This window comes from Triplophysa dalaica, chromosome 15 (genome assembly GCF_015846415.1).
Source record: "Triplophysa dalaica isolate WHDGS20190420 chromosome 15, ASM1584641v1, whole genome shotgun sequence".
In the NCBI taxonomy this organism is placed as follows: Eukaryota; Metazoa; Chordata; class Actinopteri; order Cypriniformes; family Nemacheilidae; genus Triplophysa; species Triplophysa dalaica.
In genome coordinates, this window is record NC_079556.1 from 13,359,211 (window position 1) to 13,383,210 (window position 24,000).

Here is a 24,000-nt window from a genome sequence, read left to right on the forward strand (position 1 = left end):
TTATGTCAGCGTGTTTTCTTTTGTACTCAAAAAGCAGACATAATATTTGCATAATGGGTTTACAACTACCTCTACAATGTTCGTATTTATGTGTTATTTTACACTGTAGAACTGCCACGATCGACGCACAAAATGTGTTTATAGCTACATGCAAGTGAAAATGACATCACTGTGCGATTTGCAGCGGGTGGCGCTCTTGTTACCAACGAGGAAGTGACGCTGCAGGCAAAGGCTTTAAGTTTTTTTTCTCTTTTTTCCTGAAAGCAACACGAAAAAGATCAGGATTGCTGGATCTACGTCGCATGTATTTAACGGTAATGTAATACACGAGAAGGCATTTCTAATCCGATTAACTTTGAATGCATGTCCTCTTGTAAAAATACATACATTTCTATAGTTTTATGCAGGACGTCGAATAGTGCCTTATCCAGAAGAATGAACTCGATCGGGTGGTTACGTACTTTTGAAATAAACAATCAGATGTGCTTTTACAGTCATGGTTAACTGTTGCTGTTTGTTTTAACAAATCTCTTTTGCACGTACGCAGCCACCACTGCACATGCGAGAGGTAACCGAGAATGCTTATCAGTAGGAAGACAGACAGCATTGTTGCAACAAATGCACCCATTTACTTATTGTCAAGTTAATGCTTTCCCTTTAAATCAGTGGCGGTCTCAATAGTGCGTGTGTTGGTTGTGTATCTGCATTATAATGGATCATGTTACTGTTGTGCAACATTTGGTGGTGTTGCAACAACTGTGTCTTATAAACTTGTGTTCGCTTCCCCCAAAGCCATCGCAGCGTTTATTGCAATTCTGCCAAGTGCATGCATCGTTTTCTCAATTATCCACTTACATTAAGGACAAAATTAACAATACTTATGTGCTTTCATGATTGGAACCTTTGCGTTTAAATTGTATTGCTATTATTAACGTATTTGTGATTTACATGCACCTTGTCTGGAGGAATATGCATTAACAGTGTTGTTGCGATTATAAAAGACTACCATCACCCTTTAAATCATCCGAGGCGTCAGATTGTTTATTGAAAGGCAAAAACTGGTACACTCAATACTTGCCATATCCAGAGAATAGCTCGCCGCATGTCTGTTGGATTTGCACTTTATTTTAAGGCACAGCAGAGAGTCCACAAACACTGACACGATGAGGCCTATGAGTGTCTCCTTACTCACGGCACATGCTCAGTCATGTCTGTGGCTCCTGAACCTTTGCACGCATGCAGAAATGATCCTATGGGGAAGAAAGGTGAAAGAGTGTTGCGTAGTTTAAAAAATGTTATAAAGTAATCACCGTAGTCCGTGTACTACAGTTAAGAGCTGGTACTGTCTGCTACTCTATCGTACTTATTAGGGGTTACAATGTCTGCCTTCTGTAAAGGTTTTAAAGGGTTTCTTTTTAATGAAAGTTGATTGGTTTCTATTTCTGACGTCACCAGGGAGTGAAAGTGTTCCAGTTCAAAATGTAGAGGATTTTCATCTTTCATTCAAAAACAGTACATTTTACACAATATCAATACAATATTTTATCAGAACAAAAGATGCACTGTTGTTGCTATTCATTCTGTATCCAATTTCTTCTTTTCACGTTTAAGTTGCTTCTGCATGACTTTGCATTTGTTTTTTCTGTGCTTATTGGCCGCACATATCAGGGTTTTGGCATTCTTTGACTTTATTCAGGTGTGGATGGGGTAATGTTTGGTTCCTTCTTACAGGACGTTTCCCAGTGACGGAATTTCCCGCATGACCCATGCATGTGCTGTAATTTACAGCGCCCGCATGGAAGGGGAAAGGCCTTATATGGTCGCGGAAGTGGGTGTGGCCATTCCAGGACAGTAGGAGATCACAAGACTGAAAGAGAAATGTTGTTCAATAACGTTACTCAACATACGAGTAAACTAGACAGTGTTGTAGGGGTTTTGATTCGCATGTGATTGCAATACTAGCGAAATCGCGTGCAATTTTAAAATATCTGTCCCGCCATTTTCTCAAAGTAGTCCTCCATTTCTCTGTGGTTTGTGCGCGGATCTACCTCTTGACTTGAATATTACTCGAGTGAGGTCAGCATAGCATGACTCAATCGTGGATAAGCATGCAGTCATTTTTGGACTGTTGCATTGGCCATTCAGCTCATGGATCATTCACTTGTTCTTAGGACGAACTCACGAGCACGGTAAGGATTCTTGTTTTCAGTGTCTTAAATTAATAGGTCAAGACAATTTTTCCAGAAGTGAAATACTAGCGCAGCAAGCCGAAACCGTGCAATTGACAATCATTAGCAAGACGTTGCAGAATAATAATCATGGTTTGAGCATCGTATCGCTGAAAGTAAGAACCACACTGTTCATCACAGTTGACAGGCAGCCGGACATGTCATTTTCTACTTTCATTTTTATTTTGCTGCTCAAGCATGCCTCATAGGGCGCCTTCTTGTCTCACTCTGTTGCAGTATGCCATGGAATTAGTGACTGGATAATCCATTTTCTGCAACAAAGGACTTCTGGTAAATAGCGCTGAGCTGGCCGCTCTAGGAAAGGGGTCCAGGAAGGGAGTATTCGCAAACAGCATGGACGTGTATCAAAACGTAGTGAGCTGTCTGCGTAGACGACATTTAAAGAGGCGTGATTTTGCATTCCATGTGCCCTGTTTTTGCAGTTGTTGGATTATAATGCACATATGCCTGTTGACGTTTTTTTCGACGGCGTGAGCGTTGTGCTTTTTAATCTCGTTTTAAGTCATTGGCAGTTTAACTTTTAAAAAAGCGCCCATCCCTTGCTCCGTTTAGTTGAACCCAATACGTGTCCTGGGCGAACGACCCCAAAAAAGCTCCGAATGCTATGTATGTAGGCAGCTCACCAAGTTTTGGGACGCAGCCACTTTTTCCTCTTAAGGGGGATTTTTACCCATATGTCTGAGCTCGAGCATGTGCCTCTACTCCGTTCGTACATAGTTCAAATTAAGAAACAGGTACGATTAGGTAACTGGATTGACGTTACAAGCCTATTAAACGGGTTACCTTGTCAACCGCTAAAGCTGGATCGTGTGAAAATGCACCGTCGTTGTTCCTTATTTTTTGTTTTGGTAATGACATCGTTTTTGCAACAAAGTAAAACAACGTCCTACGTTAATGCAAAACACTAAAATTGTACAGCATGTTGTTCATGTCAAAACGCGTTGGCTGAATTTGTCCTATATCGGGTTTTTATTTTTTGACGGCGATTTGGTTGATGCAACTGTTGTTTACGTCCTCGTACTAGCAGAGTTTTATCATTATTGTATTGCGCCAATCCTGACAAGACTGCAGCTTTTAGATGACTGCTCTGAGTTGTATGTGTTGTCTTTAATATTGATTTTTACTTGAGCCGATCTCTACATAGCGCAGAATGATGCGAGAATGAATGAGCCTTTTGTAACATGCTGCGACTCTGCAGAATACTCACTGTTTTGCTGCTTCCTCACTGTGACCGTGGGTTTAGATGGATTATTGTCCCAGTGATGTTAAGAGACCACTGATTGATCTCCTTTAGAAGAAAATAGAAACAGAATTTAATTTGGTGTACACACATTGGTTAAATGGCAATAATAATAATAAAAAAGAACTTTTATTAAAAAATGAAAGTTGTAAATATTTTTAATCGGTAGGCTGAGATCTCAGTAATGCGATTGCTGCAATAGGAAACATACAAATACATGGTACAGATATATAAATGCAACATTTAGATTTAAGTCAATTTAGAATAAGATTATGAACAACATTTGGTGTGATCAATTTCTAATGTGGTTTATGGGGAATCCCCTTTAAACCCCTCTCTCATTGTGAAAGTAATGTTGGTATATTGTAATGCATCAGTGGGATGTGTACAACTGTTATTTTCTCCTCATCTGCCACACTATTACTCTTTTTGTCTGCAAACACACTGAAACCCCAAAGTCCCACTTTCCCCTGACAGGTAGTTAGCAGTCACGCATCTGTTACTTTGATGCATTGGTTCCCAAGATTAGTCATTAGTTTCTTTCTGTGCAAGATTGCACAAACTGCCTTACATTTTTTTATTTTTACATTTTTGTTACCTCAACCGTGTCACTTTTTTAACCTGTATGTGCACTGGAAGCTTCTGTTATTAAGACCAATATCATTTTGTGTCCAAGCATACTTGGCAATAAAGGTCTTTCTGATTCTGATAAATGTTTGTCACAAATGTTTTTTATCATGGACAAAATGCTGTTTTTTTATTTTTTTAATCATTTTTGAGAGCCTCATTCATGACATCGCTGACAATTGAATAGAATCTCCCACTGAGCCCAAAAGACTGACTCTAAAGGCTAACCATACTATTTTTCACCACTTTCTTCTCAGGTTGCCTGCCATGAATGAGGAGAAAGCTAACCTAAAGATCTCTCAACTCTGTTTGATATTCCAGGAGCTGAAGAACTGGCATTGTAGATAAAACAAATAGACATGTTAGAGGCACACTGTACTGAACCTGTTATTACTGCACAACGGATGCTGCAGTTTGATATCTTAAAGGTTACTCATATTCTTACCATGTTGAGTAGATTTGGATGACCATTAACCTGCAAAAAACGTAACGGCAAAGTCAGAGCGATACTCTCAAGACTTTTTGTTATTTTGGAGATTACTTTGTGTGGTTTGGGGGTTTGAACTTTTGTCTCCTGGACCACCCACTCCAACCATCATCGGTACCTTTATGAAAGTCATGAGCCTGCAGCCTCAACCGAAACCAAACGCAAAGAGAACAGGAAAACGTATCACTTTCTTCAAAGACCAGGGTGTGGCAATGAAAGAGACATCTTCGCACACACAGGCCTCGGCATACTATGGGATCGGGGTCCCTCCCTCAGGGCCAGGTCACAATGACAGAGTGGGTGTGGAAAGCTCCAGTGCAGAAGTGCCACATATGTACCTCAATTCTGTCATTTTTAGCCCAGAGAAGGGCGATCAAAGCCGTGGGCACTACCAACAGACAATGCCCATGAAGTGGCCACACCAAGACCCATCCTTGCAACCTCAACAGAGACCAAACACTTGGTCACAAGGTATGACAGCTTGGCCCCAGAACTTTGCCCCATACTTGGGGGTCCAGCCTGCTTTTGCAAAACAAATTCATGAGGGCATGCCTGTACAACAACAACAACAACAATCTGAACCCTCGGCTATTAGAGCCACCGATAAACTAGGGGCTGGTGCAGAGAGCTTTAAAACTGGACGGAGCATGGACTGGGAGCAACAGGAAACCTTTCAACAGACACAAAAGCCTGTAATGTTAAATCCACAACAGCACAACCAATCCGCTGCTGGGAATTCTGTGTTGCAACCTTTTCAGATAGCTTTCGGACAGCCCAAGCAGAACTTAGTAGCCGGTCGCTATAAGGTAGTTCAGGGCAATCGGACCTTACCGAATCTGAATTACAGTACGCAGGGAAATTCCCAACCCCAGGAGCAACAGCAGCTGATGCAGAGGCAGATGATGCTCCCACCACAGCGGCAACAAATGCAGCAGATGCTTGAGGATCAGATACGGCAACAGTCGCAGCAGCAACAGGGTTTTCAGCGTCAGAAAGCACCACAACATGTACCACAAATGCAACATCGAGCACAACCACCAAACCAGACACAACCACAACAACAGCAGCAACAACAACAACAGCAGCAGCAACAACAACAACAACAACAACAACAACAACACATGATTCAACTGGACTTGGTACGACAGCAACAAAAATCAGAACAGGCTCATCAGAACCAGCACGTAGTGGAAAATTACTGTAATAGCCAGCAAGCCCACTCAGTCGATCAGAATCACCCTTTACTAAAAGGGCAGTCCCAGGAGATGCCTGATCCTCCTTCGACCCAGGCCCCTGAGCTGATCCCCCATCCTCCTTCAACCGTTCTCCAGCAGTCCATCGAGACTCATCAGCCTGGGCCCCGAAGATCACGCCGGCTTTCTAAAGAAGGTGGAGCCCCGGTCTCGGATAACCCATTTGTCATGCCAACTGATCATCATACCCAAGGCTCACAAAACGGGGCTTCAGAGACCAGTGCAGTGCAAGACATCAGGGCTGCTCCGACAGGTGTAATTCAGAGCACAAGGCGTAAGAGGAGGGTCTCACAAGAGGCTAATCTAGAAACCTTGGCTCTGAAGGCTTCGGAAAGGGAATCTCTTCCCGCACGTAACGTCAAGGTGAGTTAGCTGACTGTTCACTTGTCAATGTATTTTTAGTCAAGTATGTAAGGAAAGGAAATAATGGGGGAAATACTATTATGGAAAGTTTATCTAAATTAAAATCTCGATTTAAATTCCCTCTTGAGTTGATAAATTTAACCCTTTAAACTAATCTTTAATGAAGATATTATCTTCCTGTGAAAATAATTTCATGCTTTAAAGTGATGCTTCATGTTTATATATTATTCTACACCCTTGCCTCATTTAGAGAATGTTTACATGACAAAGATGGAGTAGAAAACAAAAACAATTTAATTTACATTTTTAAAAAGTTTAATGTACACACAACAACATTGTCAAAATTATCTGCATTCACACGGATCCATGAAAGCAAATTAAAATTGCTGTCGTATGCATGCCAGGCTGGTAGTTGCCGTTGTCATTTTGTAACGTAACAAACGACACACAGTCTTGTATACCACCTTTGTTGTTTTGAGTACAGTTGCGCATGCCGACAGACTGTACACGTAATAAGCATGCACATGAAATCAGTCTGCATTTTCAATCCTCAAAACTCCGTTGTTTAACAGTGTTTTGTAAACTAAAACGATCCTCAGTTGTACTGCTGTTTCCACATGCATTTTAGAAAAAAAATGCGTTTACACTACACCACTGAAAAGTCATGTCACCTGACCATTCAGACACACTGTGCATGCGCAAACAAATGTAAACAGTGGTGTGTGCATACAAAAGTTGGTTGTTGATGACAGTGGTTACTAGTCACAGACCGACCAGTACATGATGGTTTTTAGGACAGATGACATCACAGTACTGAGTGAGCTATTTAAAGCAGACGGCTCTTGATTCTCTCTCGCGTCGCTGTAATGTCACCGTGTCGATATGTGTACGCAGCGCAGGTTGAAGTTAAACAAGCCTGTTGTTTACACAGTCCTTGCGAGGCTTGTAATTTTTAGGTAGCGTAATGGCTCAGATGACAGGGGCTTAACGAATCAGGTAAGCAAACGCAATGATACAGACGACCCAATCAGTAAGCGAATGTGGCCAACCACGCCAGCGTATTCTTAAGTCTCCGTCTACACAGAAACGCAATACTGGAGTTTTCAAACCAAAACGGGGTCTGCAGCGTTTCCAGGTCTCCATTTTCGGGGGTCGAAAACTCCGGAGTAATGTAAATGCCAGGTGTAACCCTAGCAAGAGTTATGCGTTTTTAAAGGAAAACACCGTAGTATAAACGCCGCTGTGTCTTTACAACTAGTCTCATTGACTAGCAATTAGTTAGGACTAATAAGTCTTACTTTTTGGATTTTAATTGGACTAATCTACCTAAATATGTGCCTGACTAAAAGAAGTTATGACGAGTTTTGAAGAAAAAAATTGGCTGACTAACTTGTAAGACTAGTCTAAGCAGTTTATGCTACCGTCCCCAGCTGGGAATACCTGAACCAGCCACTGATGAATTTGCTCATAGTTTGTCTTAAAGCCTATTAAAAATGTATAAACAAATTTAGATTTTTACCACAGCGGATCTTTGAGGACAATAACTACCTCTACTGTATATATTTCGTACTATACTGTACCTGTTTCGAATGCTTACAGGTTCTGCAGGTTTCTTAGTTGTTAAAGGAGTGTAACGTTAGTAAGAAACACTCATCGACTCTCACCATTAGGTCACATAATCTTTAGATCCAAAACAAAAGCTTTTCTACACAATTGCAACTACTGTCTCATGGTTGACACTTCATTCGAATACCAGCAAGTGCACTCCACCCTCAGCCCACTGGCCCAGAAGCCAAAACATTTAGGCCAAAGCCCAAATGCACATTTCTGTTCATCTCATGGATAATTGTCACTGTTTGGAAAGAGAATTTGTCCCAGAGCCGGTGGTTCATCTTATTTATCATATTTACTTTGCTTATGCTCTTATTGTACAAAATGAATTAGTGCAATTCACAGTCATGTGTTACTTTAGGAGTGGACAGAAATGTTTCTGGGACATGCTATTTAGCTCTTCTTTTCCTTGTTACGTGAACTTCCTTAGAAATGGACAAGACACCCAACCGATGATAACAAAGAAAGGGTGTGCGAGTATGTATGTATGTGCTTGATCTGTGGGCCAGATAACAACACTGTAACACAGTCTACAAGGTACGGTAATGAAAGTAGCTTACGTCAACTTGTTTCAAGCTATTTTAAAAGTAGCAAGAACATAAATCAGTGAAGATTATTGTGACCAGGTACTGATGGGAGTCATTTAATGCTTTTCCATCTGCTTTTGTCTAGAAGCAGGCTGAAATCCCTTTTCTTTAAGGGTAAGCGAGTGGCTTCCTGTGCTAATCTGAATACCTCAGCAGTGCCAGCAAGGTCACAATTTAGATAAGAAAGGCCACATCCTCAGGGATTTCAACATTTTCACACATCTTCCAGCTAGACGCGTGGTAGAAGTGACACATATTGCAGTTATTGCAGTTTTTGTTTTTTCATTACAGGTCAGTGAAGTTTGAGTGGTTTTCTTTTCTTTGCTCGATTGCTTCCACTTTGGGTTTGTAATAAAGAAAAACAGGAATTGTTCTCACAATAAGGGAAACTTCGATTTGTGGCTCCTCCCAGAATATGTTCTTCTGACTCGAACATCAATGTGTGTGAGGTTTTGACTTTTGGACATTATGAAATTGCAAATGGATCCATTTGATTCTTTTTGAGTTCCTGTTTTAGGGCAAATTCAATGCAGCTGTTCAGTGATCCCAACATAGAAGGAAGCTTTTTTCTAATCATTAACATCACAGGAGAGGTACACCGTGTCTACACCGGACGTGGTGCGGTGACAATAGAACGCATTCCAAGCCATTATAATAAAGAAAATGTCCACACTGGATGCGGTGTGGCTCGTCTGAGGTAGACACGGTGTTGTACGGAACCTGAGATCTCAGCCTGTTTGGTGGCCATTATTAATAAAATATTAATAATGATAATAATATTGATAAAAGCCTTTAGTTTAATTATTAAGGTAACGCATTACAATAAGGTTGTATTTGTTAACATTATTTGTTAACATATACTAACAGTGAACAATACTTCTACAGCATTTATTAATCTTAGTTAATGGGAAAGTGGAAGTGTCAATGTAAAGTGCAGGTGCTGTGCAATGTATGCATACGTGTGTGCAAAACAGTCCTGTTGTCACTCATGTGTTACATGAGTGTTACACTCATAAATAGTGTAGGGGAGTGGGGAAGTGTCCATGTAAAGTGCAGGTGCTGTCAATGTATGCATACGTGTGTGCAAAACAGTCCTGTTGTCACTCATGTGTTACATGAGTGTTACACTCATCAATAGTGTAGGGGAGTGGGGAAGTGTCCATGTAAAGTGCAGGTCCTGTGCAATGTATGGATACGTGTGTGCAAAACAGTCCTGTTGTCATATGAGTGTGTGTTACACTCAAATAGTGTAGGGGAGTGGGGAAGTGTCCATGTAAAGTGCAGGTGCTGTGCAATATATGTATATACATCTGTAGTATAAAACTTGTACAATATGCATACGTGTGTGCAAACACAGTCCTGTTGTCGTATGAGTGTGTGTTACACAGAAGAGTTCTGGCTGAGGGCCCGGATAGCAAGATGGAAGAAGCTCCTCCTCATTCTCTCTGTATTAACATGAACGTTATATTGCCATTAACTGGGCAATTTCATGCAAAAGTTAACGTTTTACGAAGATTTTTACCACAGTGATTGGTCAGATGACAATATTTGGTGGTTGAATACCAGCGTGAATTCTGTCTTAAAGTTCGGAAGGCATTTTTTTTGTGTGTTTTTAAAGCAAAGAGTCACAACCAATTTGTCACATTCATAACTGTACATATTCTTCATACATTTTTTATTCCTAAAAATCCTAAAAAATATGTTGTAACTCACAAACGTGTCCTTTTTTGTTACATCCATAACCCATGTCTATTTCCATCTTTTAAAATAGAAAACTTATAAATAGACTGATATTTTTCTGATGCCTGGACTTAATGTCTTAGGGCTTAGTAAGATTGTTGGGTAAACTGGTGATAAAAAAGTTTTAAGGGAATTTATATTTCAACTTTTGAATGAAAATGTCACGTCTATAACGCTGGATTTGCCCAGTTTCTGAAAAAATTCTGAAAAACTGAATTGGTCATTTAGTTTACATCAGTTACTGCTTTTGCTAATGTTAAGAAATATAAATTTATTGTGTTTGCAATCAATAATTTCAGTGCGTCTATGTTGTCAGCAGGAGCCCCACAGACCCTGGAGTCCCCCAGTGGCCCCGTCTGGTCCAGGTCGAGGAGCGACTGAGATGGATCAAGGCAGTGCCAAGAGGCCCAAAGATGACAGCCTCATGCCATTGGTCATTCCTGTCTCTGTGCCAGTGAGGCAGACCTCATCTCCGGACCACGAGCCGGCCTCTCTCTCAGCCAGCTGGCCAAGGCGGCCTTTGGGCTCTCACGACATGATCTCCGATTACAAGACGTCTGTGATTGTTACGCGACGACGCTCATTGCGTAACTCTTTGTCTGAAAGCTCCGGCCAGGTGAGTACATTACTGATCTAATATCAGATTAACATTTTGTTGCATTTTGTTTTCTGATCTGACCCCTTCCCCTTCTTTAATCCATGGATTAAAATCCCCCAGTAATCCTGATATTTTTGACCCAGTCCATTCTCTGCACCCTAATCCATCACTTGCCCCATTTCCCCATTATATTTATAAGATATGAGTCGAGTCGACACTTATCAGGATCCTCCAGACTGCATATGGTTTATGTGTTTAGAGGGGTTTGTCTATTAACCAGCCTGCCATTGTCTAATCTCTTCAACAGAATGGTGGAACAGAGAGCGGAAATGATACCGATGGCAAATCAGCCAAAGTCAAGCGACGACCTCGTCCAGAACCGCTCTTCATTCCTCCACCTAAACTCGGCACTTTCATCGCCCCACCGGTTTATTCCAGCATCACGCCATACCAGAGCCATCTACGTTCACCTGTCCGCATGGTCGACAACCCTCTCATAATGCCTCCTTATACTCCGCCGCCCATTCTCAGCCCTGTTCGAGAGGGCTCAGGTCTTTACTTCTCCACCTTCCTTTCAGCTGCTGCCGCATCCGTAGCAGCGAATATTCAGGGGCTGCCTCCCCCTGCCACGCCCAAATCTGCCACCCGCAGCCTCCTGCGCTCCAGTGAGTTTCTTTCACTGTCTGTATAGTAATTACAAAACTTAATGTTTTGAATTTAGAGGGATAGTTCACTCATCTTTTAACCACCGTTATGTCGTTCAAAACCAGAATTTCTTCAGTGGGACACGAGAGAAGATGCATATTACAATCGAAGTCAATGTTGGTCAATGTTGTTTGGTTAAAAATGTTCTTTAAAATATCTTTTGTGTTCCAAAGAAAGTCATAAAGTTTTTGAACGACATAATGGCAAATTAATTTTCATTTTTTGGGTGAACTATTCCTTTAATCATGTACTTGATGACTATTTTAAAAACCTTTTGAGATGTCTACACAGGCAGCTGGCTTCTTAGGGAGCATCCTTACTGTCATAGAATATGATATAGTGACTGATTTAGAATGCTCTATATAGGCAGCAGTTCTTTTGAAGTATTATCTTAAGAGTCTGTCATTCGTATACATTGCTATGCTAAGGGTTTTATACTTCAACACTTATGACAACTTAAACCATATTAACAATAAATGATCCATGGGTTTACTACAGTAAACTGTTTAAATAAAAAATAGTTTAATTTCAAAACTCAATACAATACAAATGGCAATACACCAAACGTGGTTAATCTTTTACTGTAATAAAATCAAATGTTAATTTTTGTATGGTAATGAACCCAGAAATACATAGCATTGACATATCGGATCTTTTTTTATATAGATAAAACAATTATTTTGATAAAGGTATTGTTAGTCGAAATTTCTCTTAACTCTGTTGGATAAATTATCATTTTTCTTTAGTTCTGCCTTATTTCTTTTTGTTTTGGTATAGCCTAATCTGCAAATTGTTGCTGTCCTTCCAAAACTTTTTAAAGGATTAAATATTGTGTTGTCAAAGTTGACTTTCTCAACTTTTTATTGCTTGGATATTTGCAAAACCCAATGACAATTATAAAAGGGTGACTAAAAAAATGACGGCAAAAATCACAGTATATGGAGATACAAGGTTTCAGAAGGAAAGCAGTAAAATGATAGTTGATGAGTCAAAAAATGAGGTGTCTCGGAAAAAGCCATTTACTTTATGGAACAGCTTTTTTCCACACCTACTGTATGAAAATGCTTAGTTCACTAGGTTTTAAAATGTAGCTTTAGCATATACAGAAATAGCAAGATTGTATTTTAATAAGACAAAGTGGTTATGCTTATGTTTAATGTCTTTTGTTTGTAAATGTGCAGATAGCAGTGATATAACACCTCCGGTGCTCTCTGCTATGACTGAAGCTACACCTGTCAGCATTGAGCCGTAAGTACTCGCATTATTCAAATAAAGCACCCACACTGCACGCATTTCCTTAACAAGCCTTAACAATATATAAAATAATAAATAAAAATAAAACTTGATTAGGCAGTAGTTTACCCAGAAAATTCTGTAATCATTTACACAAAGGTTTGCTCCAAATCTGTATGACTGTCTTGTATTTCAAAACACAGAATATGATAATTTCATGAATATCCAGTTGGGTGAATGCACACAAAAGTAGTACATTGTGACTCATTTTAACAGTTCATAAAGCATTCAAGAGTGTCAGCAAGAAAGTATGTACAGCTCGTAGTTCATTTTCCATTTAACACAGATCAGTTTTGGGGGAAAACAACTTGATATTTCAGTAATTTCACATTAAAAATGTTCTGACCGCTATGACAACATGATGTCACTTGGGCACAGTTTTAGAGTGACAAAACGGTAAATAGTGAGAGAATTGCAAAATGCATGTTTATAACTCAAGTGCATTTAAAGGGATAGTTTACTCAGCCTCTTGTTGTTTCAAAGCTTTATACATTTCTTTGTTCAGTTGAACACAAAAGATTTTTCAAATAATCTAAGAAACCAAACTGTTCTGGGGCACCATTGTTTACCATAGTTGTTTCTTATCCTACTATGGAAGTCAATGGTGCCCCAGAACTGGTTGATTTCTAACATAATTTAAAATATCTTCTTTTGTGTTCAGTGGATTATTAAAGAGTGTTAAGAAACTTAAATAACTTGAGGGTGAGTAAATGACAGACATTTTTTTGGTTGGGAGAACTATTCCTTTAAAAGTAGCATTGGTGTGATATGTTTTTTTGTATTAATGGAAGAACGGTGTCTGAAATGGTTTCTTAAATCTAACATGAGAGTGGGTGGAGGATAGTGGCAGAGCAGAGAGAATTATGGGATATCGTCTCTGACTGGTACCAGCTGGTTTATGTAATGCTTAGTGTTCAGTTAAGATTCTTTCTCTTCTACATACAAAGAAACTCACTCTCAATGAATGGCAACAGAACCCTTCATTTTTGGATTTGGCCAGTGCAAGACGAAAGCACATTCTGGAACAAAATAAAAAAGCAAAATCTGTCTTGTCTTATCCCCAGACCTTGGCAGTCAGATATTGGAACATTTGGCATTGGAAAAACACAGGGTGTTAATTTTATTCAAAATTCCCTCGGTCAAGCCATTTTCTTGCTTTTCAGAAACGAACTGATGCTAGAGATCAATTAATTCAAATCGATTTCCCTTTAGTCTTAAATGACAGATTGTAATTGTTACCAACATCTTATAACTAGCCTATGGATTATATACAGTAGGGTCCAAAGGTTTAAACTGGACAACAGAACTTTTAAAAGTGATTTAAAAAAGTATGTCATAATGTTGTGACGTCAAGTAATAAGACATTATTTGTAGGACACAAGTTTGTGACATTGAGCATTAACTACTGTGTACAGAAGATCACGTTTCATCGCTTCCACTGAAGCGCACAAGATGTTCCTTGGAACATTGAATACTTGGGTTCATGCCATCTAGTGTGCATACTGTAACTCAAGCAAAAGGGGGACATCCCAGCTACTAAAAATAGTTGAAAATCATCCGAACCTTTTTCTTAACTCTAATTGTTGATGAAAATATTTGAAATTAAATATAAATTAATTAATGAAAACATTAATATTTTTAAACCCGCAAAGTTTGGATTTCCAGAGCAGCCAATATATACTTTATATCTCCTCTCTCTCTCCAGCCGTATAAACATTGGATCTCGGTACCAGGCAGAAGTTCCAGACCACAGGGACCGTTCGGCAGTGCAGCACGACCTACACAAAGCTGAACTGTTGTGGGTGCCATTGACTGACTTAGAGGCCAGCACTCAGCAACCGCAGAGAGGTTTACACCTTATACAATCCTACAACAACACTTCTGCTGTTAAATTCAACAAATGCCAAATGTTTGGTAGTTTGAAGAGGACGTAGACAAAGTCTGCATGACCGTGTCTTTAGGAATCCTTAACACTCCTTCTTTGTTTCTGCAGTGGACGAGCTCATGCACCTGGCATGCTCAAGTGCGTTGTGTGGAGGTGGGACCAATCAGGAACTTGCCATGCATTGCCTGTATGAATGCAAAGGTGACATCATGGTGAGTCTCGTGTGGTGTGCTGCTTCATTGTGTAATTATCGAACCAGTTAACTCCTGGCTAGTGCACTTTTTAAACTTGGAAAAAACTTCCGTGCAAGTAAGGTTGGGATAGCCATATGAGTGGAAAACATTTGAATAACAATTTGTTTTTAAACAGGGAAATATCTGTTAGGAAGTGTATTGGCTAAGTTGAAAGTAAGTTAATGGATTGACATGTATGCATTTTGAATTATAAAATGTACATGTATACATTTAGCAATTGCTTTTATCTTAATCGACATAAAAGACAGGACATATTTAAGTGGAATGTGAAATTACACATTGCAAAACCAGACAAGGTGCAGCATGTATGAGGGCAGCGCATGCAAACGCAGTTGTGTCATTTCGGAAAAATGCGTATGTAAATCACACGCATTTTTTTCTTCGACGGCATCGAGTCCACTCACACGCAAACATGCAACTTTCATGAGGAGTGCGTACGTTGTGATCTGATTCTTTTCAATGTTCGCTCTGCTGAGCCAGCAGCTGCAACAGCACAACAGCCAGTCACTTACTGCTGAGCTGTCACACTGCTGCCATGGCAACGGCCTGTCAATCATAGGCTTGCGTCCAGAACAACACACGCAAAAGAGGACTGGAACTAGTGCGTTGTGTTTCTGAGCTGAACTCTTTATTACATTTGATGTGCTGCTTGTGTTTGCTGCATCTGAACAATTGCTTCTGCTGAAATTGAAACTGCGAGTTGTGTGGGTGCTTCTATTGAGGTTACTGGCGTTAACTGCAGATAAAAAAGCGCAACAGGTTGGACTGCATTGCTGTAAATACTGTATCTTGTTGCAGTAAAGTTGCTAGAACTCTGGTACTTGTGGTTTATCTCTATATGCAAATAATCATCTGGCTGACATAAATGTAGCATTATTTGTACAGATATACAGAGTTTTGAATATATACTGTGCCCAAAATGTATTGGTGAAAGTGTTTATTAGTCAAATATGAATGGAATTTAATTAGATATTAAGTTATTTGGAATCAGCAAGCACGTTGTTCTAGACTTACAATTCAATTTTTCTGAGCCACAAAGGTCCTAGCACGTTAACAGTTCATCACAAACTATAGACATGTTTCACTAAGTGTAAAAACCAAAGATTCTCAAAACAGTTTAGTAATTTTAACAAATGTAGGATTTTTGGGTATTTTTCTTGCTGTAAAGCCCCTACCTTACCGAAGAACCACTTGTGCATTTATATTTATTTTACTTTTTTTTCATTATCTCTCCATGTCTATTATTTCTATAATATATTTCTAAAATATCTAGATATTTTATGTAAAGCATCTCTGGTACATTATGTGTGGCTTAATAGGCTAAATACTATACAGTGAGTGTATAAAAAAGCAATACTCCTTAGCAATGGTGTTCATTCAGGTGACGCAGGTTCTTACCCCTTCTCTGTAGCATTTCCTGTCCACAGTCACTAGAAATGAAGTGGCAAAGAAGTTGAAGTTCATTGACCCAGAAAAGGTGTCCTGGATTTCTGTAGCCTGAGAAACTGTACCATAGAGAGCGAGAGAGATATAGATGGAGAGGGATTCTTATCTCCTGATTTACACAGCAGGCTTTGACAAGACCGTTACAAAAGTTGTCAAGGAAATGGAGAAGGCCTTGCAGAACTTTATTTCTCTCACTTTATCTCTCTTGTGTTGCGGTGCCATGAATCTCTCTTTCTTTGTCGGATTCCATTATCCCAGATTTTAATATAAACTGGTGGGTTGACATGCCCTGACCCGTTTCTTTTCCTTGTTCCGTTTCCAGCCAAATCACAACAAGAAGGATTATTGTCGTAAATTTAGAATAAATCCACAGATTTTAAAACATACTATTAGCTGAAAAGCTAAATACACAGTGCTTAACAATTTGTTTAGAACACCTACCTATAATAATAAAGAGAATACGCGGTATTATGGGAATTTGTCAAAAACTAAACAAGAATAGTATTTTTTTAGGCAAATAACAAACTAAAACACCTTGTTTATTTTAATTCAAATGTTTATACACATATTTGGTTTCAGTGTCTCTGTAGATCTACAGGTCGAACGCGATGTTAGCAATACCAAGGTCAATTCTGTGATTCTCAGTAAACAAATGATGTGTAGGGCTCTCTGTATAAAAAAAGTCTAAATGCATAAATGTCACTGTGTAGTGGGATATATTTGAGTGTTTCCATGCTTTGTTGCTGTGTAGCGTGTCAGAATCCATAAAACTCATACTTAACTTATTTGTTTTACAACTCTAAACTCTTAAAGATTCTTATAAGTTTTGGGTAGTCAACTGTAAATAATAAAAAAAGCTGTTTTATTTTCTCTTCTTTCAAACCAAATCTTAATTCCCCTTTTCTTTTTAGGGGGCTCTCACCTGTCTGCTGTTAAAAAAACCCATCTTTCCCAAATCACACCCTCTAGTCGACTACCACTACTCTGGTAAGTCCTCACCCGTTGCCAACTACAATTTCTTTCACTCTTTTTTTTTTTTTACTGGGGTGACATGAAATAATCCCAACGGTATGTCGGCCTGTGCTCTGGGTACGCTGCATCCCCCTGCGCTGGCATTCCAAAGCTGCTCTTGCCCTTTGGTTGTAAACAAAAGCAGCTGGAGTACAGCAGAGGGGAGGGGTCGGATGCAGGGAGTGCTGGGCGATGAGTGGGTTGATGGGTAGAGTCTGGGAGTGTGTGAGGGGGTGGGGGTGTCTGTGGCATGTTGTTAATTCCTGGTAGAAAACAGGGGCATTATTGTTTGTCTTGAAGCTGGGGCTGACCGTCTGCTGTTTCTGTGATATTTGTGCATGTATGCGTTTGTGATGGGGGGTGGGGGTGGTCTGCGAGTGAATGGGATGCATGGACGGCCCCTTTCTGATTTCATGAACGGTTTGTGTGTCCCGCACAGGCTCCGACAGCTGGACGCCCGAAGAAAGACGATTATTCAACAGAGGCATTGCTGCTTATAAAAAGGACTTCTTCATGGTCCAGAAAGTGGTAGGATGGGTTTTGTTAAACAGAACTGGTTCTAACAGTGCTACTCATTAATAGATAGTTTATACCCATATCAAAATAATGTCATCATTTACTTGCCCTCATATTTCCAAATCTGTATACATTTTGTTGTTTTGCTGAAAACCACGAAAGATATTTGGAAGAACGTTTGTAACCGAATTGTTCTGGGGTACTATTGACTTCTATAGTAAGTAAAAAAAACTACTATGGTAGTCAATGGGGCCTCAGAACTTTTTAGTCTTCAAATTCTTTTCAATATACAGGAATTTGTTTTACATGCACAGTTATGTATAACAGGGCTCATGTTTTGTTGAACAGTCCCAAACTGTAGTGTGCAAAAAGAAAGCTGGTGAATTCTGAAGGTTTGTTTGTGTGAGTTGTGAGCAATATTTGTGTTTCATTCAAAGGTGAGCTCCAAGACAGTGGCTCAGTGTGTGGAGTTTTACTACACGTATAAGAAGCAGGTGAAGATCGGCAGGAACGGAACGCTCTTATATGGAGAAGCAGAGCCACCGGAGACTAAACCTACAGCAGAGGAGGAAGTGGACAATAAAGTTAGTTCCTGTGGCTTCTGTTCTATGTGTGTGTGCACCTGTTTGCTTGATTTTGCATAGACCAACGCATCACAATAGTGATTTTTTTCCATCAATCTGCAGAGTTCACAGAAATTTGAATCACGGAAAGAAGAGGAGGATAGCAGGAAGTGGGAAGGGTCATGTGACGGAAGACAAGAAAACAGCCCGGGCAGGGTGACACAATCTTTACAGGCCACTGAAAATGTGAGTTTGATAGAAAAGTGGTGCAAAAAGCCCTTAAAGACAGCTATATGCTTATGTTGTTTGTCATTTTAAAAATTACAACAACACAAATAGTGATTTTAAAAGCAGTACTTCTGATTATTTATCAACTGTTAGTTATGTGAAGCGCCCTCTGGTGGTGTTCATTATTAGGTGTGTAAATTGCACTGTTGCTGTATCTGTTGATGGTACATTTAAAGTTGGTTAAGTAAAGAGTGGTGCAGTGGGAAGTTTGAGTTTATTTAAAGGAGTGGCTAAATTATTAGAACAGTGGTTGTCAACTATAATAAACTAGTTTGTAGTGCTTACTGGCCATGTTTTTCCTGATAGGCTGCAGCCGTTCTGGTCTTAAGAAATCAAGCGGACAGCACGAGTGATCCGTCCACAATGGTCAGGCAAGGGCCAGCACCACCATCTAAACCTCGTCCCGACACCACGGGTCGGAAGAGTGGGTCTGGCAACACAGGAAAGGGAAGTAACCCGGAGGGTGAATTTCCCTGCAAGAAGTGCGGCAGGTCAGTTAACAACATACGACATAATTTAAAGTATAAAGTATAAAAAGTATCAAAAAAGTTAAAGTATATTTTAAAGTTAAGCTGAGTTTAGTTAAACATTTGAGTTTAGTTAAACATTGTCTTATGTGAACACACTAATTATTAATAAACAAAATGTAATTTAAAATTATATAATTATTAAAAAAAAAACATGAACAAGATCAATCTTAAATATTAGAAATATCAACAATAATATTAACAATAATAATAGATAAATGTTGTTTGGATTGCAGAATTGATATATAATATGATCAATATATTTTGAAAAACATTCTGTAACTTCTGTGACACTGGTGAGCAGTTACAGCTCACGTGCACTGCTATAGATTTTTATGCGGCATGTGCTCATAAGAAGAGCAAGGGGTCTTACAGAATCAATGAAGCCTAATGGCTCTTGCATAACATTCATCAGAGATCAGTCTAGTAGCAAAGCAACATCTGACTTTGATGGAAGATTTTATCCATGGCAACGGTTGGCGTGTTAAAATCAACTGTCTCTTGGCAACAGAGTGCACAGAGATGTTAAAAAACGGTTCTCTGATCATCACCATGTGTGTCATTGTGACATGTAGTAATTTATCTCTTTATTTATTTTTTTGTACTGGGATATGTTCAGATAGTAAACTCGGATGTTTTCATTTATGATACCGGATGATTAACATATATTTGAATACCATGTTATTTTCTCATATTACGACTGTAGTACTAAACAACATGGTACAAGTGATCACATGATAAAGCTTAATGCAGTTTCTGACAAACAATGAAATAGGTACAGATGTTGTAGTGCATCTAGCAAACTGCATTTATTTAATTATTTATTTATTAGATATTAATTATTATAATGATCTTGCTTGTTCTATAAACACCATGCACCGTGCTGTGTTTTACCTTTCAGTGTTTTTCTGTTTTTCTTATTTGCTCCTGTAAAGCTGCTTTGGAATTCTGAACATTGTGAAAAGCGCTAAATAAATAATCTTAAATTGAATTTAGCTTAAACAAGGTTAAGCCAACAACTAAATATGTAAACGTTTGTAAGAACGCAATTCTGACCCCATGAAATGGCTTAAGGGCGGGATGTCCGATTTCTGAATTATGCTAGTTTAGACAAAGTCAGGCCGACTACCAAAACAAACTTGTAGCCAATCAGTAGTCAGGTGCACAGTGCACAGGACGGACATTAGTCGAGAAATTGGATACCCCGCCTTTAATAAACACAGGGTTTTTCATCCTATAGTTTATATCAAATACCACAAATATTTTATGGTCATTTTTATGGATAGGACTGTTTGTCAGCTCAATGCTAATTTGATCATCTTTTAGGAGTAAACTAGCATACATGTTCCGCAAAGCTAATAGGGATGTATTAAAATCTGTTAATGTTTATGTCACAGGACTTTACAGTTGATTTCTATAGTGTGTAGTTTATTAGAATTTGAAGGTAACTCTCACGGCCTCCTGAATAATAAAGTTTGTACCATGTGAAGCTCGCATGAATTGATAAACCGGTGCACATGTTTTGTGCTAATCTGACTCTGTGCTCTCTTCAGGATCTTCCTCAAAGTGAAGAGCCGCAGCGCTCACATGAAGAGTCATGCTGAAGCCGAAAAGAAGCAGGCTGCACTCCTGCAGCGGGAGGCCGAACAGCGGGAGGCTCAACAGCAGGCGGCAGCTGCGTTACTGGCCGCCCAGCAGAAAAGAGCGATGGGGAATCAGGACAGAACGAGGAGAGCGAGCAGCGATGATTCCTCAGAGGAAGAGGAGGACGCAGATGATGAAGACTGGCACTAGCTAATGCTCTCCCTCATACAGACTGACTTTTATTTATTTTTATTTTACCAGCCAACAAGACCGTTCCCAAAACAGTTTCAGGGATTGGCTTACTCCCTTTGTGTGTGTTTGTGTGTGTGTGTGCGTCTGCGTGCATGCATGCTTTACATGAGTGTATGAGAGATTTCAAGAGACAGAAAAATGCTTAAGCAGGATTCAGGGGTTCAGAAATAGGGCTATTGGGAGTGTAAGCCATGCCATCTCAGTGTGACTGTGTGAGCGTGAATGTGTGCGTGTGTCTTTATAAATGCACTTTTGGACTCATCCAACACACACTGACTGGACCACAGCAAATGTCTCCGAAATCTGTGCATATAATTCACTTATTGTTATTCTGTGAAAAGATACAGTATGGATTCATTGCTGTGGATGCGAAAGGACACAAAACAGAAGCGAGTGGAGGACACTGTGTCTGTGTGGAATTACTTTCGGGCGAGTTTAGGCTTTTCTTTATGTTTTTAAATGAAAATTATGCTATATTTCTCTTCCATGTGACTGCCAAATGCTTGAACAACTGTGTAAGCCGGGTCTCTCTGATCTCTAGTGCTGTAATTTTGGGCTTTCTGTTCCGAATATTTTAAAGGAATAGTTCACCTTAAAAAATGGTTTTATTTAATCTCCATAATGATATTATTGCAGTCTTTTCTTTTTTGGTACATAAAATGAGATTAAGCTACATTTCCTGGTTGCTCTTTTTTTATACAGTGAAAGTGGTAACACTTTATAACAAGGTTGTTTTTATTAACAGGTAGTTAATGCATTAGCTAACAATTAAGAATACTTTTGCAGCAGTTATTCATCTCAATTCATGTTAATTTCAGCATTTACTAATACATTATTAAAATCAAATGTAACTCTTAACATTAGTTAATGCACAATGAACCAACATGAACAATTGTACTGGCTTTAAAGGGACAGTTCAACCAAACATGATAATTCTGTTAACATTTACTCGCCCTCAAGTTGTTGTCAAACCTTGTTGTCGTCAAGATGTTGCTGACTGAAAACTGATGGTGCCCATTTACTTTTATGTAGCATCGGTTTTCTGTTATCAACAAAACATCTTTTGTGTTCAGCAAAAGAAAGACAGACGGGTTAAAAATGATAAAAGGTTAAGTAAATGAAATCTGAATTTTCTTTTTCCACTTTGATTAATAAATGTGCTAAAAACTATATTGCTAATTGTTTGTTCATGTTAGCCAATGCATCTACTAATGTTAACAATCAACAACCTTATTGTAAAGTCTTAACCATAAAAGTTAATAGTTAGTGGGACTTTGATGCTGTACATGAAACCATTAAAATGCAAGAATTAATAGAGTTTACATATCGAATGTTGGCCAGTGTTTTCATCTGTTCTTTAAACCCAGCTATCATATGGCTTTAAAATTGTATATAATGAAAGTCGTTCAAACTACTAATTAAGCATATCCTTGTCCTTTCTTGAGCTTGTTCTGATTGTACATTTCTCTGTGGAAAAGGGCAGTTCTGACATTTGGCTGTTAAACTATATTCTCTTACATATTTGGAACAACACGAGGGTTAGTGTTTATTCTGGGCTGAGCTATTCCTTTAATTTGAGACGGTCAACTCGCTGATGCCTTCAATGTTTTCGACAATTTCTATCTTTGACAATCACTTTTACAATATTTCCTTTTTATACTCCACAGACTATAATGGTTGTCCCTGATATAATCATTTATTGTTATTTTAATTGTTACTATTTGCTTTGTACTGTTTTATTATGTTTATTTGGAGGGGGTGGTGGTTCTTTTTCTCATTTGACTTGAAGTTTTGGACATTTACTACCTGTGGTCGCTGAGAGCATGATTATATGAACCTGACTGATGCAAGTGCAATAGCAATAGTGACTTTGAATTCCTCAGCCACTCCACTTCTTTATTTTACTCTCAGAATCTTTGAACAAAAGTGTTATGAAATAATCAACTTATATTTTTAGAACAAATCCTTCCGTATCTATTTATTGGCACCGATATCTGTCGGCTGCGGAGTTGAACTGCAGTTGCACACGTCTTGGATTTGTCTCCGCTGGCCAAACACTTCTTGGCTTTGTCTCCATGGCAACAAAGAGTCTTCTCTGAAAGGATAGACAAACAGGGAGTTCACAGCTAAGAGAAAACGGCTCCAATTATTCCTGATCAAGATGAAGTGTTCTATGCAGTGTGCGTTTTGTTTGCAAGCGTGTCTGTTTATTTACACGGGTGTGCATGCGAGGTTGTGTGTTGGTGATGCAACGATATTCAAAACCGTTTCAAACTTGAAGCCAAGTGAGAAAAAGAAGCTTCTTGGACTATTTAATGTTTTTTATGTTGAAAAATCTATATATTATTATATATACTTGTTCACATGTGTGTAAAGACAGATCAGCTCTAATATGAAGACCGGGCATTTGTCAAAATAACTTAGCCAAGCTTTGTATTATTGATGTTGTTTGGCTATGAATATTCAAATATTATAATGAATTTAGGGTGTGTTGTGAGGGTTGCAACGTCTTTCATTCAGCCAAGGGAAATTCTTATGTAGACTGTAAAGTATGGAAAAGGCTAAAAACTGTATGCACACTTTCTATGCTATTTTCATAGGGGCTTGTACACTAATGATGTATGTGGAAAGAAATCTGAAGTGCTTTTTACTACAGTCTAACTTATTGTGTTTCAATTGTGTTTTTCTCACGTGTTTTAGAATAATAAATATGAAAAAAACACAATAAAACAGCAATGTTTGTAATATTATTTGTAAATGCATCTGTTGACCACATATGGGTTGGGGGAAGGAAACCGAAAAAATACATTTTAACTTTTTTTTAATGTGCCTGTACAGCAAACATCACACAAAGAAGTACAGGAGTGTAACAATGTTCTTATGAACGGAATCAAGGAGGCTGGAACCGGCGAACGTTAAAA

The 24,000-nt window shown here is 39.0% G+C and overlaps 1 protein-coding gene across 5 annotated transcripts; it reads left to right on the forward strand.

Moving 5' to 3' along the window:
* Positions 1 to 21: 21 nt before the first annotated feature.
* mideasb (mitotic deacetylase associated SANT domain protein b) lies at positions 22 to 23,809 on the forward strand. Of its 5 annotated transcripts, XM_056768349.1 has the most exons (14): positions 22 to 314; positions 1,732 to 2,189; positions 4,374 to 6,219; positions 10,474 to 10,773; positions 11,063 to 11,420; positions 12,642 to 12,708; positions 14,459 to 14,601; positions 14,747 to 14,850; positions 17,250 to 17,325; positions 17,789 to 17,877; positions 18,303 to 18,449; positions 18,552 to 18,674; positions 19,023 to 19,207; positions 20,797 to 23,809. In XM_056768349.1, the coding sequence occupies exons 3-14, from the start codon at positions 4,726 to 4,728 to the stop codon at positions 21,035 to 21,037; spliced, it is 3,327 nt and encodes a 1,108-aa protein (XP_056624327.1). In that variant the 5' UTR covers positions 22 to 314; positions 1,732 to 2,189; positions 4,374 to 4,725; the 3' UTR covers positions 21,038 to 23,809. The 5 variants fall into 5 exon arrangements, with proteins under 5 accessions (XP_056624327.1, XP_056624326.1, XP_056624328.1 ...); XM_056768348.1 differs by lacking the exon at positions 1,732 to 2,189; XM_056768350.1 differs by lacking the exon at positions 22 to 314 and having other exon boundaries at positions 337 to 2,189; positions 2,466 to 6,219.
* The last annotated feature ends 191 nt before the right edge of the window (positions 23,810 to 24,000 follow it).